The sequence below is a fragment of the Biomphalaria glabrata genome, chromosome 9 (assembly GCF_947242115.1).
Source record: "Biomphalaria glabrata chromosome 9, xgBioGlab47.1, whole genome shotgun sequence".
NCBI classification, from domain to species: Eukaryota; Metazoa; Mollusca; class Gastropoda; family Planorbidae; genus Biomphalaria; species Biomphalaria glabrata.
In genome coordinates this window covers 22,411,472-22,424,720 of record NC_074719.1, presented here as the reverse complement: position 1 = coordinate 22,424,720, position 13,249 = coordinate 22,411,472, and the positions used below count along the sequence as shown (strand labels likewise).

The 13,249-nt window shown below is 39.5% G+C and overlaps 1 protein-coding gene across 27 annotated transcripts in view; it reads left to right on the top strand.

Annotated features, from left to right (window-relative positions):
* Positions 1 to 13,249, top strand: part of LOC106071147 (ras/Rap GTPase-activating protein SynGAP-like) — a 212,801-nt gene that overhangs the window by 166,928 nt on the left and 32,624 nt on the right. For 25 of the 27 annotated variants that reach the window (XR_008779765.1, XM_056041130.1, XM_056041131.1 and 22 more), the window contains one exon: positions 11,456 to 11,677. Coding sequence is in view for 26 of the 27 variants with exons in the window: in XM_056041130.1 (XP_055897105.1) it covers positions 11,456 to 11,677 (222 nt within the window). In the remaining variant the exon portion in view is untranslated. Of the gene's footprint in view, positions 1 to 1,488; positions 1,798 to 10,888; positions 11,040 to 11,455; positions 11,678 to 13,249 lie in introns of those variants that run through there. The other 2 variants (XM_013231186.2, XM_013231183.2) reach the window with 2 other exon arrangements.

Here is a 13,249-nt window from a genome sequence, read left to right as displayed (position 1 = left end):
CACAGCTATTCGCCCCAAATACCCGTCTCTTGTATTTTCTTTAAAAGACTGTATAAAACATACGCTAAGATCATATCCGAATAATCCCAACATTACTTACTATTACACCCTGTCTTATCATATGTTGTGGAATAAAATATTTATGACCACAGTAATGTAGTTTTAGTGTGCTTTAAGAATATAACAGAAGTAGATCTAAAATAAAAATAGTTATAAAAAGACAATTTTACATGGTTTGAAAAAAGGAGGCAGCAGGGAAATACCATTCCGTCTCACTAAATGCGTACTAGATATCTAGAACATGATCATTTCCTGTTTCGGGTATGGTGTTCTCAATTGGTCATATTCGCCATTTTCCTTTTACTAACCTCCCAACCGAAAATGCATTGATCTCATTTCTGTACTTCAACAAATGTCAGTGTCCCAGTGTGTAGACTATCGGCATGCACAGCTTTGAAGCTTGTCACTTAAGTTTAGATAAACATTACTGCAGTCAAGCTTTTCTATTTCAAACATACTGTCTCAACTAATTATGCCCAACACCTCTATTTTACAAAGCTGGAATCAACTCAAAAAGTTGAACTAGCGAAATCTGCCCAGTGGAGTGCCGACCATGTCCTTTAAAACTGCATTCTTTACCAAGAGGCATGAACAAGACACTGGCCCCAAAACACCCCTATTGAAAGAAAACTATATAGAGAGCTGCCTGATTTGGCAACCACTGCGCGGTTCACCTCGTGTATATTTGTCTATTTAGTTTAGTCATCTGAACGGCCCAACATAATACTGAGACATAAAACAGAACCATAAAAATATAAAAAGTATTGTCAAAAGTTTGTACACGTTAGTTCTCCTACACCCAATCTCTGATTCAGCTGAAATTTTGCACAAATATTTCTATTACCTGATAACACAAGAATCAATACAAAAAACAAAAAAACAACTATTAGTTAACTATTGGTAATTAATTCGCTTGTTTGGTATCTCGAACAAGGGAAAGAAGTTGTATACACCACTCCGTTTCTTTCTTGCCCCCCCCCCCTCCTAGCGTATTGCAAAAGCTACAGGCATGAAATAGCGCTAAACAAACAAATAATGGTAACGATATTTCTAATCGCATCTATATTTAGTGTTGTTGGTCTAGATCTAGTACACATTTCATGACATGACTGATGAAACTAATTGATACACATTTCGTATAAGCTTTGTTTAAAAAAAAAATGTTTTTTTTTGTTTTATTTTATAACCCCAAAGTTCCTGGATACATAAATCTAAATACAAGATATGTTCTAATACCAAAGACTTTGAATTGTCAATCATACCGTTCCTATAGGTCACGAAGACACTTGTCATCTGTCTGATAGAGTTTTTGTCCTACATGATACGAAGACACTTGTCATATGTCTGATAGTTTTCAGTCGGTGTTTCCATATTCCACTCTGCTGCTGCTCTGTGTCTACGTGTGTTTGTGTGTGTGTGATTCGTGTGTTTGTGTGTTCGTGTTTCGAGTGCTGCGTTACGTCAGGGCTAGAAGCTTGACAAGCTCGCGTACATTCCTCAAGTCTCCACCACTCTCCCGCCCTCCCCCAGACGTGCAGTGGTGAGCGCTTAAAATCTTGACACTTAGTTCAATAAGCCTGGGAGAGTGAGCCGCGGGGAACATGAGTGTTTAAGAATGAGGATATTGTTAGAACTGGTGGGATTGTCTTTGGTGTCTCCGGCTTTGAAGGGATTCACATGATCAGAATGTGACAATGGAAGGAATTCAACACTAGTTTAGTTTAGCAGCTTCTGTAGGTAAGTGGCACATTTATCTGGTGCTAATATCTTTTCTTTGAATCACATGGCTATAATTGAAATGGATGATATAATGGTTTATGAACAAACGGTAGACTTAATAAACTGTACAGCTATTCATGTAATGAAGTCTCTACTAGCATGTTTCAAGTCAAATATAAGGTACCCATGAACAATCACTGTGGGCTTCTTTGTATTAAAAAAAAGTTTACTGTGGTGGTGATCTACCAGGAAGGGTTCTAATCTTATCTTCTGGACATACTTGTTGTTGTATAATTGTTTTTGCCTTTGACGTGGTTCCTCTATTCAAAAGTTTATGGTCAATATCATGTGAAAATAAAAATGTATCTGTGTTGTTTATTATACATTTACCTATTAGACCGTCTCATCTAAAAAGAATCATTTGAAATAAAGTGTGGAGTTAGACCAGATAAATCCATTGTCGTTATTCATTAATAGAAACTAGATCGATAGCTCTAGTACGTATGGTATCATATGCTGATTGGTTCAGCTTTAATGCGATATAATTAAAGTGATAGCTGGATTCTTAACCCGATATGTTTAGTACGGCTCGATGATTTTTAAAGTGATCTTTTTTTTTAAGGGATTTTCATTATTTTTTTTTTTGTCATTATAGTCATGTCTCTTTGTATCTGTTGTCTGTATTTAGTACAAATTGCGACTTTATCAGTTCGTCATTACAACCCTAAATACGGCAACTATCCTGTACATTCATATCTAGTCAGAATCTGTTTATTCTGGCATGTAGACACTTGGTAGTCTAGCCTGAGTGTTCAATGAATACTAACTAGACTGTGTCGAGTAGCTCTACTTAATGTAAGGCGGCCACGCCTACTGGTAGACTTTGATAGAATGATTCATGGCCATCGTCAATGTGACACTGGAGATACATTCACAACCAAACTTCATGTAGACAGATTTGAACTCTCATTGGCTGGAGGATTATTTTATTTGGCTGGATGTATTGTAGACAGTTCACTAAAGCTGACTCACACACTTATTCTTTTGGAAACAATGTTTCGCAAAAACACGCACACATCATTTAATACAACAGAACAGTAGTTCTCAAACTGGTCTGAGGACCCCTGGGGGTCGGTAAGACTATTGTAGGGGTCCACAGAAAGCTGAAAATTATATACATTTTAAATAACTTCTTCACTAAAAGCCAGTTGGGATCATTTCAATCATATAATAATGAGATCACCCCCTCACTACTGTGTAACATGTTTATTACGAACTATTCTATGACGACCTAAACCTAAGATTTGAAGTCGTTCTTCTTTCCCGACTGGCTATTGAACCCTTTAGCGAGTAGACAAACGCAGCTCCCAATCAGACATGAATTCATTTTAGTACAGGAGCAGCTTATTGAAATATCCACAAATCAAGGAGCTTAAACTTGTTTGAACAAAAGAGACCACATATTCTGGTTACAAATCAAGATTCCATTGTTACAGCCAGCATTGACTTTTCCCGTCTTCTTATTTGGTACAACGTGGATTCATTGCCGTCATGAGCCTAGTCACAAATAAAAGAAACCGACTAGAAATGTGTGCTCGTTGAGATTGGCGGTTGCAAACATTGAGCTGGACATAGAAACCCTCATACAATTTACAATACATTACTCTCCCGAGTCATTCATTTGTGTAAATACTCCTTCAACGAAATGTTTTTGTTAGCATTTGCAATTGATATACTTTACATTTAGGTAGATTTTTTACTTCGGGGTCCGTGGTTAAGTTTTTTTTTTATTATATAACGGGAATGATTGGGGCAAAGAAGTTTGAGAACCACTGCAATAGACCTCTGACAAAGAAACTGGTTGTGTTTTTTTTCTTGCTTTCTTCAAACAGACTGATTGATAGCTGAGCGTTTTTATTTTTACTATTCATGCACCGACGTACTGACGAGTGCTTTTAAACCTGCAACATCCACTCACTTTATTCACAGACTTTGAATACAATCAACACAATGACGAGGTGTCTACTCTGAACATTATTGCCAGCAGAAAGACAGACATGACAAAGACATTAAGTTTTGTCAGACCCAGCTCCGGTTGTCACTGACTAGGCCCGAGCTTTTGTTTGACGAGTTCCGTAGCGTACGTGCATACAACTTGGGACTAACTTCTGAAGTTGACAATTTTAACTGTCTTCTAATAGATAATTGTTCTTGCTTTCTGAGTGGAACTTTAAACTTCCAGAATCTCGTGTGTTGGCCTCATCAGTAATTGACATTCTCTGCTCACTGTCTTACACACGAAGCTAAAAATAGATCACAGGAACTGCAGTGAGAACACGTCCCCTCCCCTCTTCATGTATGTTGTTTGTTTCACACCAATGCTCTACACATGTCAAGTTTTTAGTCCACAGTCACCTAGGTACATTGATACGAACACAGAGCATCGTCAATAGTCTAATACTAATAATCTGTAAAATAGTGCCTTTGGAGGGTTAAGGAAAAGTGGCTGCGCAATCAGCTGTGACCTCAACTGACGCAATAAAAAACTGTTGAGTGTCGAGGGTCTTTTTGTCTTAAATGTTACGTCATACATGGTCTTTCAGTGCTGTGCACACTATCATACAGTGCTGTGCACACTATCATACAGTGCTGTGTCTTCTATCATGTAATGTTTATTTCATGCATTATTCTGTACGATGCCTCAAGTGTATTAAAATGAAATGAAAATCGTGGCTTGTTCTCTGTACAGTCACCACACGTTGCCTGATTTCACAAAGTACTTCACAACTTAGTTACCAAGTCTAGTTTTGTTTTGTCCCTGAGCTAAGAAATAGCCAAGTATGAAATGATGACCTTTCAAACACTTGACTGTGATTTTGTAAGTTGAGTATTTTGGTGAGTCTGTTGTGGGTGGACTGCATGTGTGGGACTTGTCAGCATCTCCCCGTTACTGTTCTCCTCAACACACTGTTTCCTGCTCATGTTTAGACTCAAGTCTATTCAAACTAAGACTGTATTTGGAATGAGTTGAGTTTATTCTACACAGTGTACTTTCTGCGTCTCACACATTTGGCTAAGGTTTCACTCAACTTTGTGTTCGCAACAGTTTTCTAAACTTTCACGGCCTAGTATGTAGCACTTGTATCTCTTGCAAGACCAGGAGTACCTCACTTATCACACATCTATTGGATAAGTTTTCCGACGACTTATCACGCGAGCTTGGAGGAATCACTTATTGTTATCTCTAGCTCACCCCCTCCTCCTCGTGATCAGTTAGGCTAAAGTTACTCGCGGCACGTGCAGGGAGTGCTCGCTCCAAAAATAGTTTCAATATTTGAACTCAGCTGCCGTGACCTGGAGTTTTAGGTTTGAATTGTTTAACGCGTGCACTAGCGCTGGATCTGGAGTTTAGTGGGTGATTGTAGCGCTCAATTCTGCAGTTAATACTTGTGAGAAAAGGTGAGGTCAAGTTTAATCAGCTAGATCTACCCTTTCTATATTAGTAAGAATTTGGACCTAGTGTCAGAAGTAGGTCTCGGTCTTTTTTTTTTTTTTTTTGCTTACATTTTGATCTTGTTAGCAGCTTAAGATGAAAATAAAAAGCATTGGTAATAGAAGTTGAAGGATTCATCTAGTAAGTTTACAGAACTGTTGAAATAGGTAGCATCATTTGTCTTGAAATAAAGTTGTTAATCGCTTGAATTGTTTATAACTGGGCGTTGCATGGAATACATGTGCGTAAGTCTGGTGTACCGCTGAGTATTATTGTACCGAATTTAGGAAATTTAGGCACCGAGTATTTAGCACCCAGAAATTTAGGCACCCGGAAATTTAGGCACCGGATAATTAGGCACTTTTTGACAAGGCGGAAAATTAGGCACCGGAAAATCAGGCACTCTTTAATAGCGACATTAATTTGGAACATAATTAAACAATTTTGACGTATATTTTATCCTTAGGCTATGGGCTCTCGGTGACGCTATCCAAAATAGCAACTAGAACAATTTCTAACTGCATTGACATGAAACATCTGGGGGGGGGGAATGACAATCCTGAGAATGTGTGGGAAAAATGACAATCATGAGAATGTGTGAGGAAAATGACAATCCTGAGAATGTGTGGGAAAAATGACAATCATGAGAATGTGTGGGAAAAATGACAATCCTGAGAATGTGTGGGAAAAATGACAATCCTGAGAATGTGTGGGAAAAATGACAATCCTGAGAATGTGTGGGGAAAATGACAATCCTGAGAACGTGTGGGGAAAATGACAATCCTGAGAATGTGTGGGAAAAATGAGTCCGGATGAAGAGTCATTATGTAATAAAGACATGACAGGATACAGCGGAGGGGAGGTAGAGATGATTCTCCTCTCCCTGCTTCACCGCCATCACCAACCCCCCCACCCCTAAGGTGACCGATGTGTTTTTGAAATAGATAATTACGCAATACGTGTACATATTTGGTTACTAATGTCAATACTTTAGATTTACATAATAATATTATACAATATTTATTCTATATTATGTCTGGAAATGTTGGTGATAAATAGAATCGCCCTCTCCCCATTTACTTTAACCCTTAAACTGTGCACGTGTTTTCTCATTGTTTCTTGAGTATCTGTTCTAGCCTTGCAGGACTTAGTAGGTACCGCTACACGGAGCTCTAGGGTTGGAAACAAAACCTTGTGTATTGATTAGCTTGGCTTGTGTTCAATTTGTTGGCCTGCTCTCGACATCTGCTCAAACACGCACACACACACACAAGTAGCAATGAGCAAGTGAATCGTGACGTCCGTGGCGGTCACTAGATTAGTTTTAGTGGTTCGCTCTGATCCCGAAAGCCTGCAAAACTGTTAAGGCCATGAACGTATTTCCGCGGGGTGGCCAGGCCCTGGGGGTGATCCTAAGGTTATGACGCTTCTATCGATCTGGTCACTCAATCACTGTCTGGAAGTTTAAGTCTCAAGTAACAGTGGACAACATTGTACACTCTGGAATTGATTTCTGCTGGGAATGGGTCAGGGCTTTTTTTTTTTTTTGTGGGGATGTGGGGGGATAGTTTTCTTGAGAAAGTATTTTTATTCTCCCAACTACTTGAACTAGAATACTGTAAGACCTCTACAAAATGTAGTTGTTGTTGTTTTTTTCAACGTTTGCATGTCTTTAATGTGAAACAGGACTATTGTATATTAACAACATTAACAATATAAAGATAACAATAATAGAAAGTTGGCCATGCTAACTGTAGATCTTAGTTACGGCACCTGGGTAATACCTGACATTTCTCGCACGTGACTTGAGCTTGTCTGCCTGACTCTGAATTTGAGCAGAGAAAGTACAGGTGTTATGTCATTGTGCTGGCCATAGAACCTCCTTGTACATGGGCACTCTATGTTGTCTGAAGTGCTTTATTGGTACGATCTGTGCCGAACAGTTATAAGGCCATTTTTGCCATATTCTCTTAGGTATTTCTAGTTGCCTTGGGTCATCCCAGGTCACTTTAAGTGGACTAACATCCATCTTCTCCACATTTGCTGTTAGCGTCAGGCACGAAACGCTAGTGTGCTCTCCCCCCCCCCCCCCCCATTTAAGGTGTCTTCGGTGTTGACCCACATATATGACCACTAAGTATGAAAAGGTTTAGGTCTTGTTTCCCTTACAGTACCGAGGAGAAGCGAAACATGGTGCACGGACTTGTGAGACAAACTAAACTGGTTATAGCTGGGGGAGAGACTACATTGCCAACACAATCTTATGAAGGCGTCTGTCCAACAATGTCTTTACTCCAATACAAATATCTGGGTACTAAAGCTATTCATAGAGTACACACGATTGAAACGAATACTTGATATCACGGTTTTTGTTTTTCTTAGACATTGGTTGGTGTAATGATTGTGTTGTTGTTAGGTTGGTGTAATGATTGTGTTGTTGTTAGGTTGGTGTAATGATTGTGTTGTTGTTAGGTTGGTGTAATGATTGTGTTGTTGTTAGGTTGGTGTAATGATTGTGTTGTTGTTAGGTTGGTGTAATGATTGTGTTGTTGTTAGGTTGGTGTAATGATTGTGTTGTTGTTAGGTTGGTGTAATGATTGTGTTGTTGTTAGGTTGGTGTAATGATTGTGTTGACTGTTTAAGTGTAGGTCTAGCTCGCGCTCTGTACGTTCATCAAATGTAAACATGACAAGTAAGGTTTTAACGGAACATTTCGCATATGGAACGGAACACTTTGATTATTTTCTAGTTTAGAATTTTTCCTATTTGTTTAAATTATTAATAATAATAATCTTCAAAATTTTATCATTTTTAGTATAAAAATACAATAAAATACAAATATAAGCATTAGATAAATGAAGGTTTGAACACATTGATGGTATTGAGTGTTAGAAGAGCATAAATCCGAGATGAGATCCAATATCTGGTGTGTGTGTCGAGCTTGTTACAATACCCTGTCTTTGGTTGTAACGTAATAAGAAAGGAGGCTTCGCACAATTACTTTGTAGGAGACGAGGTAAAAACAACAACGAGACTTTATTTTACAACCTTGTGGAACTCTTCAAACAAACTGAATCTTTGTTTCGATATAGCCAAATCGAGAGCAGTTCAAAGTTCATGTTGTCATGTTGTTATGGATTTTTTCCGTTCACTAGAAGAGCTAATAGAATGGATTTTTCTGTTCTGCATTTATTGTGGAATTAATTCACGCATAGGCTTACACATTAATTACTCCAATTGTTTGTAGAACACCTGGTCAGGCCTCGCGGAACCCTAGTGTCCCGCGGAACAGAGTTTGGAAACACTGTGCAAAGGTATATCGGTTAGGGTCTGGCTTTCTTCATAGTTCTATCGTTGATTGTCACACAGACAGTTCTTCTATTGTTAGGATTTAGCAGTTTAAATTTAGTTGTGTTTCTGTGCAAAAACTCCTCGCCTCGTAATGTCTGCCGTAATAGTCTGTCCTGGTTTGTACAGTTCTTATCTGATTCAACTCATTGCTTTCTAACGTACAGTGTGCCTAAGGAGATCTTCACTTGGATGAAAAAAAGAAATACTGTTACTACTGATATAGAGACTTGCTATGTGAGCCCTCTTCCAGTCTAGTCCTGAACGCTGTGTCCAAGCAGTGAAAGAAAAACTTAAAAGCTTTGATCTCTGTAGGTGTAGAACATGACAATCTAGGAAGTTGTATGATGTTTTGACAGCACATGTTTAGATCAACATTTTCTAATAGGTTGACAGGTTTTCTTCCTTCACAGGAATTTATATTCCAGTCTCTTTGTTCTTGATTTAGATTTTTAGCGGCCCCCGAAAGGGGAATAGACGCTATTAGTTTTGTGCGAAATGTCTGTCCGTCCGTCCCGTTTAGATCTCGTAAACTAGAAAAAATATTGAAAAACCGACATCACAATATTTTAGACCATTCAAGGTTCTGATGCAACGGCTACTTTTTTTTTTCCTGAAAGCGAAAAATCTAATTTTTAAAATCAGTTATGCAAGCAGTTTTTTAAAGAGAAAAAGCTAATTAGTATGCATTATAAGTTAGACCTAATTTAAAAGGAATAGTAATCTTATAAATTTCATTTACTTGAACATTTTTTTTATGTATTGCTTTTGAGAATTCGAATAAAAGATTATGTAAAGACCAGGAGAGGCTCGGTAAAGCGCTTAGCTTCCGAACCGATGGTCCTGGGTTCGAATCCTGGTGAAGACTGGGATTTTCAACTTCGGAATCCTTGGGCGCCTCTGAGTCTACCCAGCTCTAATGGGTACCCGACATGAGTTGGGAAAAAGTAAAGACGGTTGGTCGTTGTGCTGGCTACATGACACCCTCGTTAACCGTAGGCCACAAAAACAGATGAACTTTACATCATCTGCCCTATAGACCACAAGGTCTGCAAGGGGAACTAATTAGGCCAGGTTCACATCTAACTTTACATTCACTTTCACCTATCCTTTGATCTGCAGCACCAGTGTGGCACTACACAAGATCTGTCAACCTTCTTTCTCCATTCTTATCTCTCATTTGTCTTTGATATAATTTCATTTGAATGTTCTTTCTGAAAATATTGAAGCCTGCCTGGGTGGACCACTTCGGGGGCCGATTTTAAGTTTGTGTTTCCACACAAACTGTCTTTGTAACCTTGTTTTTTTTTAACTTTGTTGTTCAGAAATTCTTTTTTTTTCTTTTTATATGACGTCATTGTTTAAAATAGCCGTTGTTTCGAATGTAGACCTATGTTTACACCAACAGACATCTCTCCATTCATGTCTCTTCTCTTTCTCCCTCCTCCTCCTCCTCCTCTGTTCCTCTCACGCCTCTCTCTTTTTTATTTTTCTCTTCCCTCGTTATGTTTTTCATTGTCTCCACCCCAGCCCCCGTCCACACACACACACACACGCCGCGAACAAGTGGAATGGTAGGAGTTCTAGTAGACCACTGTTTCTACGGAGACTCACATCATAGAGTATTACGCTTTCGTCACATGTTTACATCTCCAAATCGAATGTTACTATCAAACTGGATTAAGGCATTGTGATGTTGTCTCTAGTGGAGTGTCAGACCTGGTAGCGTATGTGTAACAACTGTAGTATTTCTAGTCATTACCTGCGCAACTTAGTTACTTTAAGGGTAAAGTGAGATGGAGGATTTGTCGTTTTTTTTTTTTTACTCACATGAATGTCTCACTAGTAAGATTACAAAAGAGAAGGGAAAGGATGCCTCCCACCCCTTCAATGTCTATTTCTAGCTCTGTATCTTACCCCTACCCCACACCCATTAAAAAAATATTATTATTGCTTGTCTTTCCTTATGGTTCGAATGTAATAATCAATGTTTCTTCTACACCCAACATGTACATCAACAATCCATTTAGTGATGAAATTGAATTATAGGCTAAAATCTTTTCATGCGCTTCATAAAAATTATCTTCTTCTATTGGGATCTGAATAGAAGGTCAACATATGGAGTCTAAATATAGAAATCTATACAGGTTTTCTGTGGTGTTAAAGAAATATAACCCGTTGCATGCAATTACTGAATGAACAAATCTTTAGAATGTTTACGTACTGAATTGCTACCGTGGGAATCTCTGACAACTTGTTCTGCTACATAAGGATGTGTACATGTAACACGGTAGCCGGTCGGTAGCAGGTTATCTCTGAACAACTTTCCAGTTGACAATGTGAGGATGTTACGCAAACGACCAACTATTGTCGCTTGTGGACCTGTTCGTTATAGAAATGGTTATCACAATTTTCACAGGTCGTATTCAGTTTGTATGCTAATGTTCTTTTAGTAGAATGTAGTTTTATAGATAATTGACAGGATAAAAAAAAAAACTATATTAGGATACTCTCTCTCTCTCTCTCTCTCTCTCTCTCTCTCTCTCTCTCTCAAATCAGACATTTCCTTTTATTTCTGCACTTCTCTCATAGATGTCTAATGACACTATATTACCAGAATATAAGCTGGCGTGACCGGACTGAATAGAACCCTGGACAAAACGAGCATTGGGCGAAGCAGGTACACCATAAAACGCTTTAGATTTGGAAATGTCTCACATTTCGCAGCCCCTTGTGTCGATTATCTTTACACTTGTCCACTTGATTGATTAATATCGATGGATCGCCAAATCCTTGACATTCTACTCATGATTTCGTCTCTTGTTCTATCTCCAGGTCTCTCATCAATGCTAAGCTCCGGAGCTCAAGGTCACACGAGTCCCTGCTAGCCACACCTCCCAGCATGCACTCCTTCGACCTGAGGGACCCCGATGTGGAGGTTAAGCCGCTCCACAGTAGCGTGCTGGGTCAAGGTCAGTGCTTCAAGGTGGCCACTTCACAGGGCAGCAAGTACATCTCTTGCACCACCGCAGAGGAGAGAGACAGATGGCTGTCCAGGTAAGAGATGACCCTTTTTTTTTGGGGGGGGGGGGGACTACCTAAACTTACCTGGAATACCCATATGGAATACTCGCCCACGTGGAATACCCATCTTTGTAATTGACCCAAGAGTTGCGACTCTTGCAACTTTAGGCACACGGAATCTTGACGCCATCTGCCTGTCTGATCAAAATGTTTTGTCTGGGAAAGATTCCAGATTTTTTTTTTACATCCCTGTTATCGATGGTTTGTATCCCTTGACGCTGTAAGTTGTATTACATTAAAACGTCCCCGGTGTGTGGATAGTGACATGTTTGTTAAGGCTTCTTTCCATCCCCGCCAGTGAAATGGACTTGGTCCTTCGGCACCTCAACAGGAAGCTGTTTTGTTTTCTCGGGTGGAAACGGTGATTAGAGGGCACGGCTAGGCCAATAGGGATTACCTAACTGAAAGCGTGGTCGAGAGGCTAAGCTTGAACTTGGCTTGTCTTGGCTACCTAGAAGGGGGCTCGAGGTTCGACACCCGACTCGGGCAGAGTTGTGTTTACTGAGCGCCTAATGGCAGCACGGAAAACCAACTGCTAGATACCCCCTCCCCCCCACCGGTCCACAAATGAGATTGGACCAAAAGCGCTCTGAGCATGCTATAAGCATGAAAGTAGCGCTATATAAAAGCTATAATTATTATTATTATTATTAAATAAAACCATCTATAAAACCATCTCATCATGTCATCTAGAATACCCGATACCCATTGGTCTTTATTCAAGTCAAATTTTGAATCACTGTACCCCCCGCCTCAGAAAATGCTGAGTACCCCCGCCCCACATCTTGCTGATCTATGTCTTGATAAGTCTGGGAAGCCACAAGAGCAGGGTTTCTGTACAGGGCTTTTTGCAAGAGAGAATTTTCTCATTTCACACCCTTACTCACATGTAGTTTGATGATGGTGGTATAGCTTCTCTAGAGTACCCATCTGAGATACTTATACCGGTATAAAATAATCAACTGGAATACTCATCTAAAATGACCAACTAGTCATCATGACTACCCAGTTGTATTACCCCTGATTAGTTCATGGATCGCACAGTTCAGGCTAAACTTTGGTTCACGTTCCCCAGGAAAAGGGGACAGTGTCTCGTGTTCCTTTAGGAAGACAGTGTCTCATGTTCCTTTAGATTGGCCCAGACTTGCTGGACTCGGGCTCCACAGGTCTGGGAAACCAACACATTCTCGACTTGTGTGGTGACATATATTATATTTGCGTTACACACACGATCAGGGCTTCTGACAAGGGTCGTTTTTTTTTTTGTTGTTTTTTTTTTGTAAGAGAGGATTTGAACCGCTCAAGCTCTCACTGAAATGGAGTTTGAGGATTTCTAGAATACCCACCTGGATTATCCACCTAGAAAGATGATAATTGACTAGTCACACGAGCATTTTGTATCAAAACATAATGCCGTCCATGCAGGTTGAAATGATCTGTGTTGGACAGAATTGCAATTGCCTAGTTCACTAGTCGGATCTTTAAAAAAGGTGGCAAGATAAAATAACCAATGAGGAAGTGCTACGAAGAGCAGGGTGCCAGGAC